The 21044-nt window shown below is 35.0% G+C and overlaps 3 protein-coding genes and 1 pseudogene across 3 annotated transcripts; all 4 read left to right on the forward strand.

Annotated features, from left to right (window-relative positions):
• Positions 1-4018: 4018 nt before the first annotated feature.
• Positions 4019-5522, forward strand: LOC120188579 (uncharacterized oxidoreductase At4g09670). Its single transcript, XM_039191971.1, has 2 exons — positions 4019-4548; positions 4864-5522. Exons 1-2 carry the CDS (start codon positions 4078-4080, stop codon positions 5494-5496), a joined length of 1104 nt encoding a protein of 367 aa, XP_039047902.1. The 5' UTR covers positions 4019-4077; the 3' UTR covers positions 5497-5522.
• LOC120188538 lies at positions 5502-7013 on the forward strand (annotated as a pseudogene).
• A 2349-nt stretch (positions 7014-9362) lies between these two features.
• On the forward strand, positions 9363-11570 carry LOC120188860 (PSME3-interacting protein). Its single transcript, XM_039192244.1, has 7 exons — positions 9363-9519; positions 9642-9716; positions 9843-9900; positions 9986-10041; positions 10362-10424; positions 10894-10962; positions 11309-11570. The coding sequence occupies exons 1-7, from the start codon at positions 9463-9465 to the stop codon at positions 11540-11542; spliced, it is 612 nt and encodes a 203-aa protein (XP_039048175.1). The 5' UTR covers positions 9363-9462; the 3' UTR covers positions 11543-11570.
• Positions 11571-12833: 1263 nt separating this feature from the next.
• LOC120188859 (protein decapping 5-like) lies at positions 12834-19880 on the forward strand. The gene is made up of 8 exons (XM_039192242.1): positions 12834-13071; positions 13933-14033; positions 15115-15186; positions 15371-16375; positions 17416-17496; positions 18543-18713; positions 18809-18919; positions 19582-19880. The coding sequence occupies exons 1-8, from the start codon at positions 12918-12920 to the stop codon at positions 19726-19728; spliced, it is 1842 nt and encodes a 613-aa protein (XP_039048173.1). The 5' UTR covers positions 12834-12917; the 3' UTR covers positions 19729-19880.
• Positions 19881-21044: the final 1164 nt, after the last annotated feature.

Raw genomic sequence — 21044 nt, forward strand, 5'->3', positions numbered from 1 at the left:
CCTCAATGTACTCACATACCTTAAGTTCTCACTAGTGTACATGGGCTAATAAAGTGATTAAACAAGCATACTGAATGTGATATGTATACGATGGGTTTATAAATGGTTATCAAAGGTAAGTGGTTTGAAATGTGTTACATGAACCATATGATGTTATGTGTGTTTCTTAATGATAATGATAGAGATTATGATAATGATGGTATATGTTTATGTATGCTTTATGTTATATGAAATATTATATGTTTTATATGCCTCACTAAGTCATCGACTTAGCGTGTGATTGTTTCACACGTAGGTTTGAAAAGCGAAAAGAAAAGTAAAGAGGAACAAGACAGGTCAGTTACTTCTTACCGAAGATCAGATCAGAAAAGATCTCTTGAATTAGATGTATTCTGTACATTGAAAATAGTTGGCATGTAATTAATGTTTTTGAATTGTATATGCTCTGATTGGTTTTGTCAAGAACATTTAAGCTCTGAATAGTTCTGGAAATATTTTGAATAAGTTATATGTACAAAAGTTTTAAATTACTCACTATTTTATACGAATAAAATTTTGAAAAGTCAATGTGACACTTCGGACTCGTATCCTGGTTAGATACGGGTTGGGGGTGTTACATGTGGACTGGTAAACCAGCTGATTATTCAAACCTCCATGTATTTGAAAGTATTGTGTACGTGATGTACAACTCCCAAGAAATTTCAAAGCTGGATTCAAAATCCAGGAAATGCAAATTCTTGAAGTATGCTGATGATGTAAAAGGGTATCGCTTATGGAATCTCACTGCCCGCAAAGTGATCATCAGTAGGGATGTTATCTTTTTAGAAGATAAACTACAAAGAAAAGAAGATGATGATAGCGTTGAAAAGTGAGAGACTACACAGATACATGTGGAAAAGGAGGTTGAACAAGGAGATTCTTCTGAAGCAGAACCAGCACATGATGAACAAGAACCAGAGAGTTCTGAAGCTCCAACAACTCGTCAATCAGATCGTATGAGAAGACGTCCCAATTGACACTCAGATTATGTTATAGAAGGTAATATTGCATACTGCTTTTTAACAGAGAACGGTGAGCCATCAACATACCATGAGGCAATAAACAACTCAGATGCTTCACTGTGGATGATGGCGATGCAAGAGGAAATTCAAGCCCTTCATAAAAATAATACATGGGACCTTGTGTCACTACCACAAGGAAGGAAGCCAATTGGTAACAAATGGGTCTTCAAAATCAAGTGAAATGGTGACGATCAAGTTGAGAGGTATCGTGCAAGACTGGTGGTTAAATGATATGCTCAAAAAGAAGGTATTGATTTCAATGAAATATTTTCTCCTATGGTTCGACTAACAACAATTCGACTAGTTTTGGCAATGTGTGGTACATTGGAGTTACATCTAGAGCAGCTAGATGTTAAAACAATTTTTCTTCATGGAAATCTTGAAGAAGAAATTTATATGCTCCAGCCTGAAGGTTTTGAAGAAAAAGAAAAGAACTTGGTTTGTAGGTTGAACAAATCTTTGCACGGTCTAAAGCAGGCGCCGAGGTGTTGGTATAAGAGATTTGATTCCTTCATTATGTGCTTTGGATATAACAGACTTAATGTAGACCCTTATGCTTATTTCAAGAGGTCTGGTGATAACGAATTTGTTATATTGTTGTTGTATGTGGATGATATGTTGGTTGCAGGACCCAACATAGATCATAATGAATAATTGAAGGCACAACTGGCTAGGGAATTTGAAATGAAGGACTTGGGATCAGCAAACAAGATTCTAGGGATGCAAATTCACCGAGACAGAAGTAATAGGAAGATTTTCCTTTCACAAAAGAATTACTTGAAGAAGATCTTGTCACGATTCAGCATGCAAGATTGTAAGCCAATTTCTACCCCTCTTCCTATTAACTTCAAATTATCCTCCAGTATGAGTCCTAGCAGTGAAGAAGAGAGGATGGAGATGTCTCGAGTACCGTATGCATCAGCAGTGGGAAGTTTAATATTCGCTATGATATGCACAAGACCAGACATTGCACAAGCAGTGGGAGTGGTTAGTCGATACATAGCGAATCCAGGCAAAGAGTATTGGAATATAGTAAAGAGGGTTTTGAGATACATCAAAGGGACCTCAAATATTGCATTATGTTACGGATGATCAAATTTACTTATCAATGGGTATGTTGATTCTGACTATGCAGGGGATTTGGATAAAAGCAAATCTACTACAGGATATATGTTCAAAATTGTTGGTGGAGCTGTAAGCTGGGTTTCAAAATTGCAGTCAGTTGTGGCTACGTCGACAACAGAAGCAGAATATGTAGCAGCTACACAAGCCAGTAAAGAAGCAATTTGGTTGAAGATACTATTGGAGGAGCTTGGGCACAATCAAGAATATGTCTCTCTATTTTGTGACAGTCGAAGCGCCTTGCATCTAGCAAGGAATCCAACATTTCATTCAATGACAAAGCACATACTAGTTCAGTACCATTTCATTCGTGAAAAAGGTGGAAGAAGGAACAGTAGATATGCAGAAAATTCATACCAAAGACAACATAGCAGATTTCATGACGGATGCGATCAATGCTGATAAATTTACTTGGTGTCGATCCTCTTGTGGCCTGTCAGAGACGTAAGCAACATGAAGGTACAAGGTAGAAAGAATGGTGTGAAGATATGACTGTTCCAATCAAATCTTCAAGTGGGAGATTGTTGAAAAGTCAAGCTAGGTGGTGCACATGGCACCGAAAGTGCACAATTAATGGCACCGAAAATTAGCTAGCATTTGTTGAATTTTTTGGAAAATGGTAAAATCATTTTTAGTCACTAAATTTAGGGTATTTACAAATTAGTCCTTAAGCTACAACTATAAATACCCTAGCTCATTTAGCTTCAAAACCATCCCAAAGCATTCTAGCTTTCTTCCAATACTAGAGAATTTAGAGAGTTTCTTGAGAGTTGTTTTCTCCTTTTTATCAAGAGAGAATTATCATTGTTTTCTCCTTGGTAGATCGAGAGAAGTTATAATTCCTATTTTCTCATAGTGAAATTCTTCTACCGTTGCCTGTGGTTTTTACCCTATATTATTTAGGGGCTTTCCATGTAAATTTTGTGTCTATTTTATCTTTATTTTTATTTTCTCAAATTATCAGTTTTGATTTTACTCTATCCGATAGCCGTCTTCCGCAACAATCGGGAGTGATGTTAATCCTCTCATCCGGCAGTACACTCCATTTTTGAACGGTCCAGTTTCTGCAATACAGTGATGGTGGTTCAGATAGGAAGTCGAAATGGCTGCCGCTATGTAGATGAAGAATTGTTCTACACGAGGTTTAGTTTGCGTTAGTATGTTTGAGGTTTAATTCTATGCTCAAACCATGTACTTCTCGAACATTTAGATTTAGTCCTTTAAAAAAAGTCACTGGATTTTAGTTTTTTTTTATAATTGAAGATCGATTGATAATTTTGTTTATGGATTTTCATTAAATTGCATTATGTGGTATCTTAGTTCCTCTTGATACAATCACATTATTCTGACCCTTAATTTTTGTTATGATTGATTGAAGATTTATCGAATGAAATCTTGATTTTTTTTTCAGTTTTTGAGTTTAAATACGCATATTAGTTCTCGTCAACTTTAATATTAGACAAATTGACTCTAATTAAAAAAAAAATAGTTATGGTGTTATCAATTAAGTTTTAATTATATTAAAAGTTTTAGCAAAAAATGAAGTATTAGATTTTTAAATAATATCTAAATTTTCTTTATAAAATAAAGTAAATTAAATTGAAATAGTTGTCCTCATAATTAGTTTTTGTCATGCTCGAATTTAAATTAGTCAATTAATATATTATATATTTATAATAAAAAATTACATTTTTATTATTAAATCAAAAGAATGAAGATACTAAATTCTTGGAATAAAAAAAGGACTAAAAATCAATTATGGGAAGAATAGATGAACCTAGAGAATAATTAGACATTCATAATGAAAATTTCAGACCCAACAGCAAGAAATAAAAGATAAGGGAATCCATTGGAACACTCTCATATCCAACAAAACCACACACAAAAAAGGAAAATGGCTGAAACCGAAGCTCAAGTCCGTTTCGGCATCATCGGATGCGGAAACATAGCGAGAAAGCTCGCAAGAGCCATTAACTTAGCCCCGAACTCCGTCCTCCACGCCGTCGGCAGCCGCTCCATCGAAAAAGCAAAGCGATTCGTTAGTATTAACGGATTGGATCATCAAAGGGTCAAGATTTATGGGAGCTACGAGCAAGTGGTGGAGGACCCATCGGTGGATGCAGTGTACATGCCGTTGCCGACTAGCTTGCACGTTCAATGGGCGGTCATGGCCGCCCGAAACGGCAAGCATGTGCTGGTCGAGAAACCAACGGCTCTTGATGTGGGTGAGCTTGATAGAATAGTTGGAGCTTGTGAATCCAACGGCGTGCAGTTCATGGATGGGTCCATGTGGCTGCACCATCCTAGGACTGCTCAAATGAAGGAGATGCTCTTTGATTCCAAGCTTTTGGGAGATGTCAATTATGTAAGTGTTCAAAATTATAATGCTTATTTATTTATTTATTTATTATTTGGTTATAAATAACATTATTTAATTAGAGTTGAACAACAAAAATCGAGTAATCAAAAACTATATGAATTATAGGATTCGAATTGTGACGGTTAATTAACAATAAATGTCAGTATATATAGTATACATTTCCTTATAGTTTTCAAAATATATCAGTATAGACTTGTTTTAGTGATGGAATCTAACCGTCGGTAAAAACAATACAACAAGTTGTTTGTAGTGTCGGATCTACTGATTCTTGTTATAGAATTTGATGCTCTTCGTTTTCAGATTTACAGCACATCTACGACTTCACCGTCCCCGGAGTTCTTCGAGAACGACATAAGAGTGAAAGGAAATCTGGATGCCCTAGGAGCCCTCGGTGATCTTGGCTGGTACTGCCTTGGAGCTGTTTTATGGGCCAAAAACTATCAGCTACCAACCGTCGTCACTGCTCTACCGGACGTCACTAAAAACTCCAATGGAGTCATCATCTCCTGCTCGGCTTCCATTCAGTATAAGGAACCATCAGCAGTAGGAGCCACAACAAATGCAATCATCCACTGCTCTTTCCTCTCCGACACATCCATGGACTTGGCCATAACCGGTTCCGGAGGATCGTTGAATCTTAACGACTTCATCATTCCGCATCGAGAGAGTTCCGCTTCATTCGAGTTCACAAAGGGTGCGAAATTCGTGGATCTCCACATCGGGTGGAACGTGAAACCTGAAAAAGTTGTGGTGAATTGTGAGCTTCCGCAGGAGGCTTTGATGGTTAAGGAGTTCGCGAGGCTTGTTGTCGGGGTTAGAACGTCGGCATTGCTGCCGGATCGCAAGTGGCCGGAGATTAGTAGGAAGACTCAGATGCTGGTGGATGCTGTGAAGAAATCTATTGAGCTTGGTTGCGAGCCTGTTTATCTCTAAGTGATATGTATACCACTAAATTTGATACTGAAATATTAAAAGTTAAATTTAAATCATTAATTTATTTGTTATTTTATTTAAAACTAAATGTATATTGCCTCAATAATTATAAAATTTTAATAATAATATAATTAAGAAGAAGAAGAAAAACACATCATTCACGTTAGTTTCGAAATTCTCATTTTCTGTCATTTCGCTCCCCAGTGGAGCACGAAGAACCTTGAAACGGTGAGTCCTCTCACCGCAGCTCCAAAAAATCTAAACTTTCTTTCAATTTCGTAACGGAATACGAAATACGAGATGAGTTCTCTCACCACCAGCCACCTATCTAGTTTCGGTAGCTGCCCTGGATCGATTCTTGCCGCCCAGCGCCAGTTTCTCCGGCAACCTGATATCTTTTACTTTAATACCCTCCGTGACGGAATAACGGCGTCGCGGATGGTTATACAGGACTTCGTCAACGCTGTCCACATCGACAAGATTTCTCTCGTCGATAACGCCACCACCGCCGCTGCCATCGTCCTCCAACAGATCGGTCGTAGTTTTTCCGAGGGAAAGTTCGAGAAAAGCGACATTGTTTTAATGCTGCACTACGCTTTTCAAGCCATTAAGAAATGAATCCAAGCTTACGTGACGCACGTTGGTGGCTCCATCGTCGAGGTGCGGCTACCGTTTCCTGTAAATTTGGAGGAAGAAATCATTTCTGACTTCTGAGTTCAAAAAATCAAATCGAACGGTAGATAAGGTTAGCGATTATTGATCATATTACATCAATGCATCTGTTGTTATTCCTATAAAAGAACTAGTTAGGGTTTGTAGAGAGAAAGGAATAGAGCAGGTTTTCGTAGATGTTGCTCATGCGATTGGGAGCTTGAAAGTATACGTTAAAGAAATTGGAGCTGATTTTTATGTTAGCAACTTACATAAATGGTTTTTTTCCCGCCTTCTATAGCATTTTTGTATTGTAAGAAATCAAATGTATCATCTGATGTGCATCACCCTGTTGTTTCACATGAATATGGGAATGGATACCCATTGAGAGCTCATGGATTGGGACTAGGGATTAAAGTTTTCAGCTAGTGATTCCCACAGTTTTAGAGTTTGTGGATCGGTTTGAAGGAGGGATCGATGGGATAATGAAAATGAACCACGAACAAATGGTGAAGATGGGGAAGATGTTGGCAGAGTCTTGGGGGATAAATCTAGGGTCGCCTCAGGAGATGTGTGCATCAATGATTATGATTGGTTTGCCTTCAAGATTGAGTCTTAATAGTGACGAAGATGCTGTGAGGTTAAGGTCACATCTAAGGGATTGTCATGGGGTTGAAGTTCCGGTCTTTTATCAAGTTCCAAAGGATGGGGAGGACAGTGTTAGGGATGAAGATGGACATATTACAAGATATGTGAGAATCTCTCATCAAGTTTATAATACATTGGATGATTACGAGAAATTGCGGGATGCTATTAATCGGATAGTTGAGAACGAGAAAACTTGCGAAATGCTTTGTATAGAATGAAGAGGTAATGTTCCTTGATTTTGTCGCTCACTTGACTTGTTTGCTGGAGTGATTGTTGCTACCCTTTACGAATATTTCAAACCTATATAATGTTGAAACATAAGACCCAATTAGTATATCTTGTTATTGATTTATTGTGTTCCTGCAGAAAGCGAATCCTATGCTCTAACTCTAATCACTAGGGAAAGAAACAATATTTATATTTCTTCAATGCCACGATATGGATCCTATGTGAAATCCTTTCCCTGCAAGATTTTTTTTCATGTCGATATGAATGCCTTTTTCAAAAGTTTAGTTTGCGTACTGCTTGTGTTTATGCTTAATAGTTCCGGAAACCATTATAGATGAGGTGAAAGGGAGAGGGATAACGAGAACGGGGACAATTGATGGGAACATAACCTGATCTATAGACTATGCTTTATATGCAATATCATCTTAAACACAAATCTTCCATCAATGTTGGTTGCAATTTTTAGATTTGTATGAAATTTATTTCGAACCGGAAGATTATTGTATGCCTTAATTTTTTTGTATTTAATCTTGGCAGATGGTCATAGAAGATTGGAGCAGCCTTCAATGGTCTGTGTTTTGCCAGTTCTCAGATGCATGCTGCTTCTCATGGTTGTATTTGCCTTTTGAAACACTTAAAAAACCATTAACCATTGTAGTCTGACAATAATGATATTAAATATTCCTGATGTTTTGATACATAAGTTAGCAATAAACTAACTTCACTCATTAACCTCTTGCTATTGATGAATACGTCTTCTACCACTTTTTTAAATTTAATTTTTAAAAAAATATTTTTAAAACTTACAAAATTAAACTGAAAGAACTATTATTTTTTAAGGGGTTAGGGGTTTTCTCATATTTGAAATGTTTGTTTGAAAATTCGTATAGTGAGAAGTATTCTTTCAAAAAGATGAATAATATACCTTCAAACTAATCTCGGACAGTCGTTAAAGAAGATTGATGTATTAGAACGTCGAATCTTTAGGTTAAATTCTATTGATTTTGAGTAAGCTTTGTGAAAAAACAATTTGAGGAAAAGAGAAAAATAGAATGCAAATGTTTTAGTATTAATTTTATTATGAATGATGATCACGATGGACGACGATTAATCAATAATGATAGTTGAAGTAGAATAAAAATGATACATAAATCAAAGTTAATGTTTAAAAAAGAAAGTATCTTGAAATTTAGTGATAAAATTACTATATAGAGTAAAAATTAAGGGAAAGAACATTAATGATTTTATGACCTAATGTTTTAATTAATATCAAAATTAAAATTTCATTGAAATTAAAAAATTTAAAATTCAATGTAAAATAATATAATTTTTAAAATTAAAGGATATTTGATAAAATTTATCAAGGCATAGTTGTTAATTTTAATGAGTAGTAATTTAATTGACGTCAACGTTCTAAGTTGGGGTGGATTTAGATGACAAGATGTCACGTTCTTTTAATAAAAATAAGTTAATTGTACAAGTGAATCTTCACTTCTATTGATTTCCATAAATTAATTACCAGAATTAAAAATAAATCATTGCATCATTTAATTAAAATATTCGTTATTAACACATATCTCCTTCTATTTTCCTTTTTCAAAACTAGGTTTTATAATAATATGCAATCAATGAATTACTTTATTTTTTATATAGAATTTCTTTTATTATCTGCTTTATTTTTAATAAATTTGGTCAAATTCTAAAAGTACCCTATTTATTTCTCCATTGCATTCAAATGTTATCGTATATGGTTATATTCTGTTTTAAATTTAAGTATATTTAGATCATCGGTTCAGTTTCATACTATAACTAAAGATTATAATTCTAATTATTTGAATATATTGCATTATAATTACAATTATACTTATAATTTAATAAAAATATTACATGTATTTAAAAAGTGATCCAAATCATGCAAACGATTTACACAAACTGAGTATTTTTCATATTTTTATATAGAATTTAAATAACTTAAAATCAGTATGTGAGATTTAAAAAAAACAATTTAAAACAAATATTTGGGAAATCCAGTGTCCAAAAATATAAAAAGTATACATATATTTTTAAAATTTTTATTTATTTTTATCAAATTGACCCATAAAATAGAAACAACTAAACTGATGTTAATTTATTTTTTTATGATATTGGAATATTTAAAAGGGAATAAAAACAATTATTTTATAACTTTTTTGGATATAAGATGATAAAATAGTTGCAGTCAATTAGAACTAATAGTTTGAGGTGAAAAAAACCTAATAGTTTAGGGGTTAAATAATTAAATCAGTAAAAATGAAGGGTTAAAAAGGTTATTATGTCATAAATATGTGTAGGCGCATTCTCTTATGGAAGCTTTGGAAACACAAAGTCGGATCAAATCAAGTTAAATCAGGAGGTGTAGTGATTTTGAATTTGTGTGGAGTTGAGCTCTGGAATTTGAAAATGGCAGACGAATCGTCGCATTCAATCAAGTTGATGAACTTCGTCTCCGAGCAACAGGTAGCTTTATTTTACCAATTTCTCACCCACTCCATTACTAAACCCTAATTCGTTTTCGTTGATTATGATCAAAATCTCGTTGTTTGTTGTTGATTATTGCCTGGATTCGATAATTACGGCAGTTAGATGAAGCTAAAAGATCTAGAGGTGAACGGATTGAAGATGGCACTGCTCAGAGGGATAGGCCCTTGTACGAGGTTTTTTTTTTTTGCCCTGATAAATTTGCTCTTTTTTTCTTTTATTTTCATTTTCTCCAATGAAGCTCAAACAATTAATCGTTTTCTCTCTCTTTTTTTTTTTTTCTCTAAACCTTTTAAATGCAGATTTTGAAGGAAAATAAAGACAAGAAAGACGCAGAGTTTAATGAACGGTTTAAACATAGTGAGTGTTTTAACTTTCAGATTGTTGTTATTTGATGATGTAACTGTCTATGAGCTAAACCTTTGAACATTTTCTTCATTTGCAGGGCCACCCAAAGCTCTGGATGAAGACGAAACTGAGTTTCTTGATAAGTTGGAGACGGTGAGCACTACTTTAATTAATACAATGGAAGCTGTTGGAATTAGATAAATATGTTTGTTCTCTTTTGCAGTGATTGCAGATTGTTTTTCTCCTTTTGGTTGTGTAGTATGTAATCTTTATATTTATCAGAATGCCGAAAAAATTGATAGTTTCACCAAGTATAAGAGGCTTACAATGTGTGCATTCGTGTACTCCCACACACACACACATGTGCATGTTCACACATCTAAATATTCTATTAGGTGCTACCATTCCTGAATAGTTGAGTGTTCTTTTGTTATGCTTTTCAATTTCTGATTTTCTTTTTCTTGTTAATGTAGTCGAGAAGGGAATATGAACGTCAAGTAGCAGATGAGGAAGCTGAACAGTTGCAAAGTTTCCAAGTAATTTTCTACCCAGTAACCAGTGACATTTGTGATTTATCGCTATGAAAATAGTATTGAAAAAGAAGTATCTGCAACCATGTTGTGCTCGACTGATTTGGCCTTTACCTCCACCATAGTAATAATTTGAAGTCCGTTGTTCTATTTTGAGTTATCAGTTGCATATCTTAATTTTAATGGTAGAACTGCCTATTTATGATTATTTTTAATTTTCAAGAATAATTGTTTGTTTAAGGTGCTAAGTTGTAGTTTTTGATAATTACAAAGGGTAGTATATTATTAGTTTTCTAAGAGCTCTTACTATAGCACCAGTCTGCTGCTACTATCTTGCTAGATAAAATGTTTCTTGAGCAGCGTTTGAATGGTTGTGTTACTTGTTTAGCTAGCCATATGGATGTTTGTAAAACCATTTCCTATGCTGTTTTACTTTTCATTTCATCGGTGACACTGGTGTTTGTTTCCTTTCCAGGCAGCTGTTGCAGCACAGTCGAATATCGTGCTTGAAGTAAAAGAAACGCCACCTGTTCCTGCAAGCCAGGTTGGTTTCAGATCAATTAGTAACATGGTTGCACTTTTTATAAGGAACTTTATGGTTTGGAGTTGGACCATAACCATACCTTGAATTGACTGAGCTTTTATCATGCCATATGGTTTGGTAATTAGTTTTGGCATATTTTCGGATTTAATTTCCATGTAATCTAGTTGATTGCGTCCTTTGTTTCCTATGACATTAAGTTGATTACTTTTTGCATATTTGCTCGAAATAAATAACCATAGTGTATCTTCTGATTGATTGATCACCTAGTGAAACCGGTAACAATGGAGGCCCGTAACCAAGTGATTAGCCTCTGCAGCTTTTAATCGGATCTTGTTTCTGCTTGCAGGAGCAAAAAGCAACCGGGAAGAAGCATCCAGCGTCTCAGCCTCTAGGCATGATCATAAAAGTGAAGCCACAGGCAAAAAGGGCAAAAACCGAGCACGGGGAAAAACTAGCAAGTGCAATGAAAGCATCCGGTGCCGATAATGTGAAACCACCCGAAGGTGATCCCGATAGGTCTCTTAATGTTGCCAAGACAGGTCTTGTTTCATACAGTGATGAAAGTGAAGATGATGATTAGGAACTAAGCATGCCAATCTTGTAAATCGTATCTAAGACTAATGGTTTTAAATCCAAATTATTATACACCGAGTTGGTATTATTAGTTAATCAAATGTTAATTTAGTTGGAAGATGAAAGTGAATGATGTTTTTAGCCCTTTAACTTTTTTGATTTAACCATTTTAGTTCTTAATTTTTTTATTATTACTTCTCTTTTCATCCTAACTTTTGTTGTCAAATTGACCCAAAGACAAAATAGAAACGTGGCATTAATTTGATGTTAGTTATTTTATTTTTCTTATTGTGTAATAAGACGTTAATTTTTTTATTGTTGTTATGTGCACGTAATGAGTTTTAATAAAAAAATTGTTTTATACTAATGAGTTTTAATAAAAAATTATTTGTATAAAATCCATAATGTTCATGTGATGAGTTTTTAATCTATTGTAACAAATGTCATATATCTTTGAATAATTTTTTACCAGACATATTTTCTTAATGTTTTTCTTCCCATAATATTGCCCTAGTTTTATTCATAAACACCTCTATATCAAATACTCTTCCCTCTATTTTTCTTTTTCTCTCAACGAAAGCATAGGGTTAAGGTTTGATTTGTTTAGGCCTTTGGGCTTTAGCACCTAAAAGCACAAAAGCACAGAGCCACGGAACAAATGCACAAAGCTTCGAAGGCTGGATTGCACGCCTATCACTCGCCTATCACTCGCCATTAGGGGTGTGTAAATCCGGTACTTGAATTTTCGGATATCCAATTTTCGGGTATCGAAATTTTTGGGTCGACGATTTTTCGGCCCGTGTCTCGACCCGGATATTACGGGTACCCGGTAATCGAGTATCCATATTTTGTGGGTACCCGGTAATCGGGTACCCGATATCCGGTTTTTAATTTTTTATTTTTAAATTATTAATTTAAAAAAATATATACACAAATTTAAATGTTTGAAATTTCGAATTACATACTCTAATATCCGAACATAAAATTTAAAAGTTCAAAATACAAAATATAATAATTTATAATATAAATAATTCATTATATTTTATATAATTATATATAAGGGTACTAGAGTAACTGGATACCCGAAAAAATTAGATTTTGTGACCCGGGCTCGACTCGGAAAATGTCGGGCCGGGTACCCGACCCAGTCAGGTAAATTTTTTTAAAAAATTATCCAAATTTTTTAGATCCGGATCGACGGATCAACCGAATCGGTAATTTTGCACACCCCTCCTCTCCATTGTACGGTTTACACCATTTTACTCTTTCAGTTTTGCTCTAATTTTACGTTCACTTTACACGCAAAAGGAGGGGAAGGGGGGGAACAAAGGAACGAAACAAACAAGGAAGAAACAAACGTGGTTCCAAAAATCTCAACGGGCATGGCCTCAACCGAGAGCTCCAGATCTTCAACTGCGGGGTCTCCTGATTCATATATAGGCAGCTTGATAAGCTTGACGTCTAAGTCTGAAATCAGATATGAAGGCGTTCTGTTTAATATCAACACCAAAGAATCCAGCATCGGCCTGAGAAATGGTAAAGAAATTTTTAAAAATAACTTTCAATTTTTTTCTGGATTTTATTTAAACTTTCTTTGGGGTTGTTATTTTTTTATTTTTAATATTTGAGTTCTTTAGTGGATTTTACTTTGTGGGTTTTCTTCGTTAAGGTGAAATATTGTCTTGACTTGTTAATGTGAGGTTTGATTTTGGGATGCTTTGAACAGTTTCGCTTGTTTATTTATTTTGTTGGGTTATTGGGTGTTATAAATGTTTGCAAGTGAGATGATTGTTGAATGTTTAAACATCTGGTGTTAGTTGAGCAAGTCACTAGACTAAATACCCAGAGGCCTGGATTGTAGAAAACAAAGTCAAATCGAGAGATGTATATAGTGATAATAGCTGATAATTTGTTTTCTGACGAACTTTCAAACATCTGTTGCATATCTCAACTTGTAGGACCTATAAATGTAAATAATTATTCATAATGTTGGATGCCAACTAAAAAATTAATACACATCACAGTATTTCCTGTATTCTTAACATAACATCTGTATAACACATTACAGTTTTACATTTTACTTCTCTCTACATTTTACTATGTACTGGATTGCTGCAATAGTAAGAATATGGAAAGTGAAAATTGTGGCTTACCCTAGAAAAGAATCTGTTATGAAATGTAGGCATCTATATAATATCGCCTCATTCATACTAGAGAGGAGTATGGCTGTCAGGGCTTCAAATGTTAGTCTTGCTGCTTCGAATGTTATTGCCGTGCTTGTGGACTGTGGTTAAGAAAGACCTAGTCTATGTTTTAGGGACTCTTCTTGTACCTTTGGGGTTTTAAGATGCAACTATGTCCTTCTTCTAAATAACGTTTGTTCCTTTAAAATTGCAGTAAGGTCATTTGGGACGGAAGGGCGAAAAAAAGAAGCTCCACAAGTTCCAGCAAGTGATAAAATTTATGAGTATATACTCTTCCGTGGCAGTGATATCAAGGTATTCCAAATATTATTTGAACTAATGTACATTACTAGAGCTATTATCTACCTTTTCAATTATGAAGTTTTGCTTTCCACAATACATTATGGACAAATAATTGGACTCTGAATTTGAATTTTGGTTGTAGAAGACTGTTTCTGAGGAAATGTTGAATTGCTGTAGAGTAGTGAAGGCTTTTATGTGATTGCAAATGTCTTTTGCTTCAGTTATGGTGTTCATAAGTTGTTTATTTACTATCTAGATATGGGCCAAGCGAGGCTAGAAGATGCAGAAGTTGTTTTGCTGCTTGATCACCCTTCTTCGATTGCTTGTAAATTTGTTAGAATTTCCTTTTGGTCCATTCTGAAATACTTACAGTGTTTTTCTTGGTGTTTTAATTCATTCGACAAAAACTATTTTACTTGAACAATCTTTATGAAATTCAATTAAACTTTTATTGTATTTCTTCAATTTTAACTGTGGCATTATGTGGCCACAATGCAACCGCTCCAACAATTTTGAGCATTGTTTTCCTTGGAAAGAGGAGATTTCTTGGTGGAATTGACCTTTTGATGCTATGGTGGGTAGTTGTAGCACATGTAATATCTCAGCAGCCATTAATATATGGTTTCACCATGGCATTGATTAAAAATATGCTGTTTTATAGCTTTTGGCTTTCATTTTGCCAAGGTTCATGAAATTTGGCCAATTTGGATATTAGTGCCAAAGAATGCCATAGGATTGCCACTGATATGTACCTGGAGCTCAGTCTGGTTAGCAGTCTAAGGTTTTGATACACCATTTATTGATACTTACATATATTTTTTATAAGTGATCACATAAGTAAACTTAATTTGTGCTGCCTAAGCTTATGGTGTTATTGAAAGTTGTAATTATGCTACGAGGCTAGAGTGTAGATTTCACACTACTAAACATGGAAAAATGGGAAAAGGATTTTCTTGCGCTAAAGCATTTTAATTTAGAAGCCTCATTTTCCTATATTACAATTTGGTACCATATTCTTTTAGTGAATATAGAAAATTCCTTGTTTATTAATGCCTTAGTGGTCTTCTTTTCTTGTTCTGCATTTGTTTTTCAGGACTTGCAGGTTAAATCTTCTCCACCAGTTCAGACCCCGACACCTATACACAATGATCCTGCTATTATACAGGTATGGTTTTATTCTCTCATTTGTCCATTTTCCTCTGTTTCTCCCCTCTTTTCCTTTATCTCCCTCTAAATTCTTTTTTCCCCATCCTTCCCATCCCTGTGCATCACTTTGCTTGACAAATTTGCATTTTGAGCTAGTCATTAGTCAACTTGTCTTACGCATGTTGGATTCCCTTCTTCTGCAGTCTCACTATCCCCAGTCAGCAATTGCATCCAGCAGCTTGCCTTCTTCTGCTTCAGGCTCTATACAAGATCCGGGTTCCCAAACTTCGTCTATAGGACTCACAAGACCAACATTTCAAGCCAATCTTCCATTATATCAACCTGGTGCAAGTTTAGGGCCATGGGGTTCATCAAATGCTCCAAATACAAATAGTGGGCTTTCCATGCCAATGTACTGGCAAGGTTACTATGGATCCGCAAATGGTCTTTCTCCTCGGCAGCAAACTTTGCTCCAACCCCCACCTGGCTTATCAATGCCATCTCCCATGCAGCAATCTATGCAACATCCAGCTATGAATGCGTCTTTACCTACTGCAGCTTCTAACATGCCAGGTTCTCAGTTACCTGAAAACGCTTCTCTTTTGCTGCCACCCTTTGGTACTGGCACTATGAATTTGCAATCTTCTGTTCTTCCAGCACAGTCTTCTAACGTAGCTTCAGACTCATTAACTAGTTTGAATCAAGATAGGGCTTCTTCTTTAACTCTTCCTACTGCAGCTCCAAGTAGTAGCTTGCCATTGGTTCCTCCATCAAGTATTGCTTTAGATAAAAGTGCTGTCATGTTGTCTTTTTCTGAAAAACCAAAGACAGTCCCTGATCCCGTGATGCCATTCAAAGGCATGCCTGATTCTGCTTCCTCCATCTTAGGGACAAGTTCAGTTTTAAATGATGGAATGCTTCCTTTAGTAACCCCAGGCCAGCTTTTACAACCTGGACTGGTCACAGCATCTTTGTCTATGTCTTCACAAACAGTTCAGAAGGATGTGGAGGTTGTTTACGTGTCATCTCCAGAATTGACATCAGCCCCTGCATTAGCACCTGTGCCTGCAAAAGCATCACAACCTATGTTAGGACAAGCACCACAATCATTGTCAGCACAGGCATCACCGCCATTATTAGCACAACCACCACCAAAAACAGAAGGACAGGAACCTATATTGCCTTCACCTTCACCCTCTGATCATAAGGTATTGCTTCTGTTTTGCAAAATGAAAGGGCTTTAAAATCTGAGGAACTTTGGTCCTGTGACATATAATGTTCTACTTTTTTCCTTTTTTTTGAGAGGGTTAGTGAGGATTGTGGAACATCGTCTTTTATCCTTTGTGTTCCCCCCACCCCTTCCAGGCATACAAATTACAACATGATTTTCGCCTACAAATTAAAAAGATTAATTTAATGGAAATTGATGCTAAAAGGTGTACTGCTTAGGGCATGTCATTGGACTTAAACAATATTAAATCATCGCTATCAAGTTCTTCAAACTTGGAAGCATTCATATCATAAACAGTGTACAAAAGATTGTTTTTGTGGAAATAGTGAGATGTATTCATTGTCTTTTACTCTTAAATTCCTATTTCCTTACTCCTAAAGGAGGAAAAAACAGAGAAACATGGATTTATTGCATTCCAGTCATTTGAAAGTAAATCATTCCACTAGAAAATTTAGTTTTAGACTTTAGATGATTATATCTCTATAACTTAGGGACATACGATTTTCTGATATGGAATTTACTACATGCTTTAGTTTGGAGAGTCCGGTTCCTGTTAGTCCCCTCTCTAACGGAAAGAATCCCACTTTTTGACTCTGAAATCTTACTATCATGGTGACTTGGTGCAACTGAACTGATGTTGCTAGCATCTTAAAAAGAATTTCATACTACAGAGTACAGACCTCTCCTAAACAATGTGGCTAAGTTCCTAATAATTTTTTATTTCACTGAATTTAGAAATGTTTTCCCTTGAGTGATGTATAATCTATTACACACGTTGACTGGCCCAGTCAATTTATCTCTTGTTTCCTTAGACAGAGGAGGAATTGTATTACCAGGTTTCTTTAGTTGTGGCTGGTTTTACCATTTGCTATTAATGGCTATATTCTTTTTAATAGTTAGGGTATACTTTTATTTGTTCATAGTAACATATTGGATTGAAATGGTTACATGTAAGCTGACATGCGCTTTTACCCCCTTTTTGATGTTTTTTCTGCTGGTTCTTCGCTACCCTCCTAGCTACATGGAGCTCCAATGCACACTTATCATAGTTACAGAGGACGTGAAAGAGGACGAGGAAGAGGAAGAGGAGGAAATGAGGTTTGTTTTCTGTTTCTTTGCTTTGTGATATTGTAATTTATGATGCTAATTTTCTGAGCCCCGGAATTAGCCAACTTTGTGTCTCTAATGAAGAATGCATTTAATAGTAGTTTCAAAAAAATTCTTAATAACACTCAATGACTTAAAAAAACTGATTTACATCTGTGTAGAGGACTATTTTTTTCTAAATAACATTTACCGTTTGTGGACCCTTGATACCCCCTTCACCCCAAAGAAATTGAGCTGAACTTTCAGTATTTCAAAACATGAATAACTTGACAGAACCATTGTCCCTATACCCCCTCTTTTTTTAAAAAAAAAAAAAACTTGATTGCCCCTTCCTTCTCTATTTCGTAATTCAAACCTTGCCTATTGCAAAGGAAAAAAAATGATCTTGTTTGGTTCATTTCCAATATTATAATTGGAGGATTGCATTGAAACCATGATCTTACAAATGAAATTCTATACCAACTTCACCAAAATAATCTGGGATGGTATCCTTGGATGATCTTGAACATATGGAATTGATGCATAAGAGCTTATGCTTCTCTGACACTTCTAGTCTGTGTGAGCAATGAGCATGCCTACAAGCATGTGTGGTATTCTCCAGATTGCATGGTATCATTTCAATCAGTTTAGGTTTATTATATCACTCTAAAGGTTGCGATAAAACAAACAGTTACAATATTTTTTGCATAACTTTATGATGAACTCTTATTGTAGTATCATTGTGGGAATCAATTGGTCATGATAATGTTTTAATGTTTTTTTCTTTTGGTAGAAATTCCCAAGATTGCATTTAAAAGAAAAGTCAAAAGGCTTAAACAATTTTAATTTACTTTGCCTGTCAAGGAAATAATATTACCAACTAAACCCCCTTAGGAAAACGCAGTTTTGAAAATTATCACTTATTGCTTGTCAACCTTTTTAAGCGCTTTATTCTATTGGTCATTGCTTTGCCAACCATGGTGTACTTACAAGGCTCTTGACCTTTGTACTCCAATGGATATATAGCTTGTTTGTAATATCAACATTTGGCACTGCAGATTGCACGTTCGGCGACCAAATTTACAGAAGAATTTGACTTCACTGCGATGAACGAGAAATTTAACAAGGATGAAGTTTGGGGTCATCTTGGCAAAAGCAGCCATGCTCAGGAAGATGCTGACGATTTACAAAATGAAGTTAGTGTTGAATCCTCGAAAGTAGAAGTTAAGGTAAGAGCTCCCAGCATGGTTTTGCTTGTCAGTTCAGTTTCCATAATTTAGTTCATAAATTCCTTTTGTTACTCTTATTTTTCCTTCTTTTGTAGCCTGTATATGTCAAGGATGATTTTTTTGATTCCTTGTCCTGTGATTCGCTTGGTGGTGGATTTCGTGGTGGGAGGACTAGATTTTCAGAACAAATGAAAAGAGATACAGAGGTACTATATTCCATCTCATTATTCACATCATTGGAGTATTTAAATGTATGTATGCATTCATGCATCTATATTTCTGGAGTAAAAATAATCTTACAACTGCTTACACTAGGCACTAGAATCTTATATTTGCAGAGGTGCAAGATGCGAAAAAGTGCTTGCTTGCTGAAGGCATGGTACATATATGTGTCTATAAATATAAAATAAGTAAAGATATATAATTATGTTAATAAACTCTAAAGAATGGTATGGTTTGTTGTAGGAACAATGTAAAATTTTCTTTTTCTTTTGTCGATCATGTTGGTTTTTTTACATTTCCGTGTCTATTGTTAAATATGCATTGGGAAGTAAATAGAAATTTGAAAATGAAAGAAATTCAAGAGAATATCTATCGAGCTGACTTTTGTTTTTCTGGTACCTACTTAAGAAAAACGCGCCTAGGCATGCTAGGCTTATGTGCTTTGTTTAGAAATGACAAGTTCGATGTTGAAGAGGGAATTGGAACTTGGACTTTGACCAAAGAAGTTACACCAGTTAAAACAATCCTTGTTGTGGCTTCTAGGCTTGTGATGGATTTTGCATAAATCTCTGGCCTAGTATCTGATAATGTGTTCATTTCTTCAACATTCATCATGACTTTTTCACTCTTTACAATACCTATATAGACCTTTGGTGATTTCCCAAGGCATCGTGGCGGTAGAGGTAGCCGCGGACCTTTCCATGGTGGTCGAGCACGTGGTTCTTATTATGGAAGAGGCTATGGTTATGGAGGGAGAGGTAGGGGATATGGCACAGAGAATCGTGCCAACTAGTTAGCGGCTGGAATTGAGTACAATTAGTAGAACAAACTGTTAGAATAAATGTATGAATGTGTGTGCCCATCAAATGAAGATTGGCCTTTGATTGTACTCCTATAATGGTAGCTGCTTTAGGATTCTGACTACTGAACTATAGAAATAAAAAACTAATCCCAGAAGACGAGAAAGATTTCCATTGCACTGCTACATTATAAAGGTTTTGAATGGTTGGTTTGTGAGGGTCATTTGATATGTTAATCCCTGTCTTATTTTATTTTGGCAGTCCAATACTATTCTGTGTTATGTGAATTTCAGTTTTAATTACATGTTAAAGATTTTGCTTAATGCAAGACTGTTATGGTACAAGGCTTTGTCTAGTTGATTATATTTCTCCTAGGAGGAATGCATTCTTGATTTGAAATGTATTTTAAGATTTGCTAATTATTTGTATAAAAGAGTACCGTTTAGAGACGCTACCATTTAGGTATATATATATATATATATATGAATGAGGTAGGACCCATTCACTCTGTATTAGGTCTTTTATTTTTTTCATCTTGTAAGGACTGTTAGATGAGCAATGATAGATGGTTAAGACCGAGAAGATATTCTTAGAAAAAAATTGAAAAAAAAAATCACAATTTTATATTTTCACTCATCTAATCATTGATCTGTCGATTGGAGAATATGACGGCACATGATATTTGCCCAATTTACATTATCTTTATTATGCTTAGGACCTTGTACTTTAATCAAGTATAAAATGAACTATCGGCATGCTCAATTATCTGACAATGCTATCAATTCTAGAAATATTTAATTGCTTCAAAGGTCAATGAACTTCATACTGTATATACTTGAAAAAAAAAACATTTCAGAATGAGATAAATGTCTTAAATGTATTGTTGTCCCCATAAACTAAATCTTATATTTTTATATCTTTTAAGGATCGTTGGATAAGATAAATGATTAAGACCATTGATGGGAAACAAGAAGATATGTTTAGAAGAAGAAGAAAATAATCTCAACCTTATATTTTCACTCATCAAAATACAACTCATTGCATCGGCAAATATGACAGCACATTATCTCGCCCAATTTACATTATCTTTGTTATGCTTTGGATAATTGGATTCCTCTATTGTATTTCGAATGTACTTTTGAGTGATGCCACTTATGGTTATTTATGCTAAATACCATTCTTCTTTAAGAAATCATCTTAAAATGTGTAAAGCTAAGAATATATACTGTGTAATACATCCCAACCTTAAATATATATATTTTGGTATTTAGACTTTATTTTAGATAACTCCGCTTTTGGTTCAAATTTA

This window comes from Hibiscus syriacus, unplaced genomic scaffold (assembly GCF_006381635.1).
Source record: "Hibiscus syriacus cultivar Baekdansim isolate YM2019G1 unplaced genomic scaffold, ASM638163v2 tig00116951_pilon, whole genome shotgun sequence".
Classification (NCBI taxonomy): domain Eukaryota; kingdom Viridiplantae; phylum Streptophyta; class Magnoliopsida; order Malvales; family Malvaceae; genus Hibiscus; species Hibiscus syriacus.

Coding starts and splice junctions, on each gene's coding strand:
- LOC120188860 (XM_039192244.1), top strand. CDS start 9,463: ATGGCAGACGAATCGTCGCATTCAATCAAGTTGATGAACTTCGTCTCC. Junction 9,520..9,641: donor ACTTCGTCTCCGAGCAACAG/GTAGCTTTATTT, acceptor TAATTACGGCAG/TTAGATGAAGCTAAAAGATC. Junction 10,963..11,308: donor CACCTGTTCCTGCAAGCCAG/GTTGGTTTCAGA, acceptor TTCTGCTTGCAG/GAGCAAAAAGCAACCGGGAA.
- LOC120188579 (XM_039191971.1), top strand. CDS start 4,078: ATGGCTGAAACCGAAGCTCAAGTCCGTTTCGGCATCATCGGATGCGGA. Junction 4,549..4,863: donor TTTTGGGAGATGTCAATTAT/GTAAGTGTTCAA, acceptor CTTCGTTTTCAG/ATTTACAGCACATCTACGAC.
- LOC120188859 (XM_039192242.1), top strand. CDS start 12,918: ATGGCCTCAACCGAGAGCTCCAGATCTTCAACTGCGGGGTCTCCTGAT. Junction 16,376..17,415: donor CTTCACCCTCTGATCATAAG/GTATTGCTTCTG, acceptor CTACCCTCCTAG/CTACATGGAGCTCCAATGCA. Junction 17,497..18,542: donor GAGGAAGAGGAGGAAATGAG/GTTTGTTTTCTG, acceptor TTGGCACTGCAG/ATTGCACGTTCGGCGACCAA.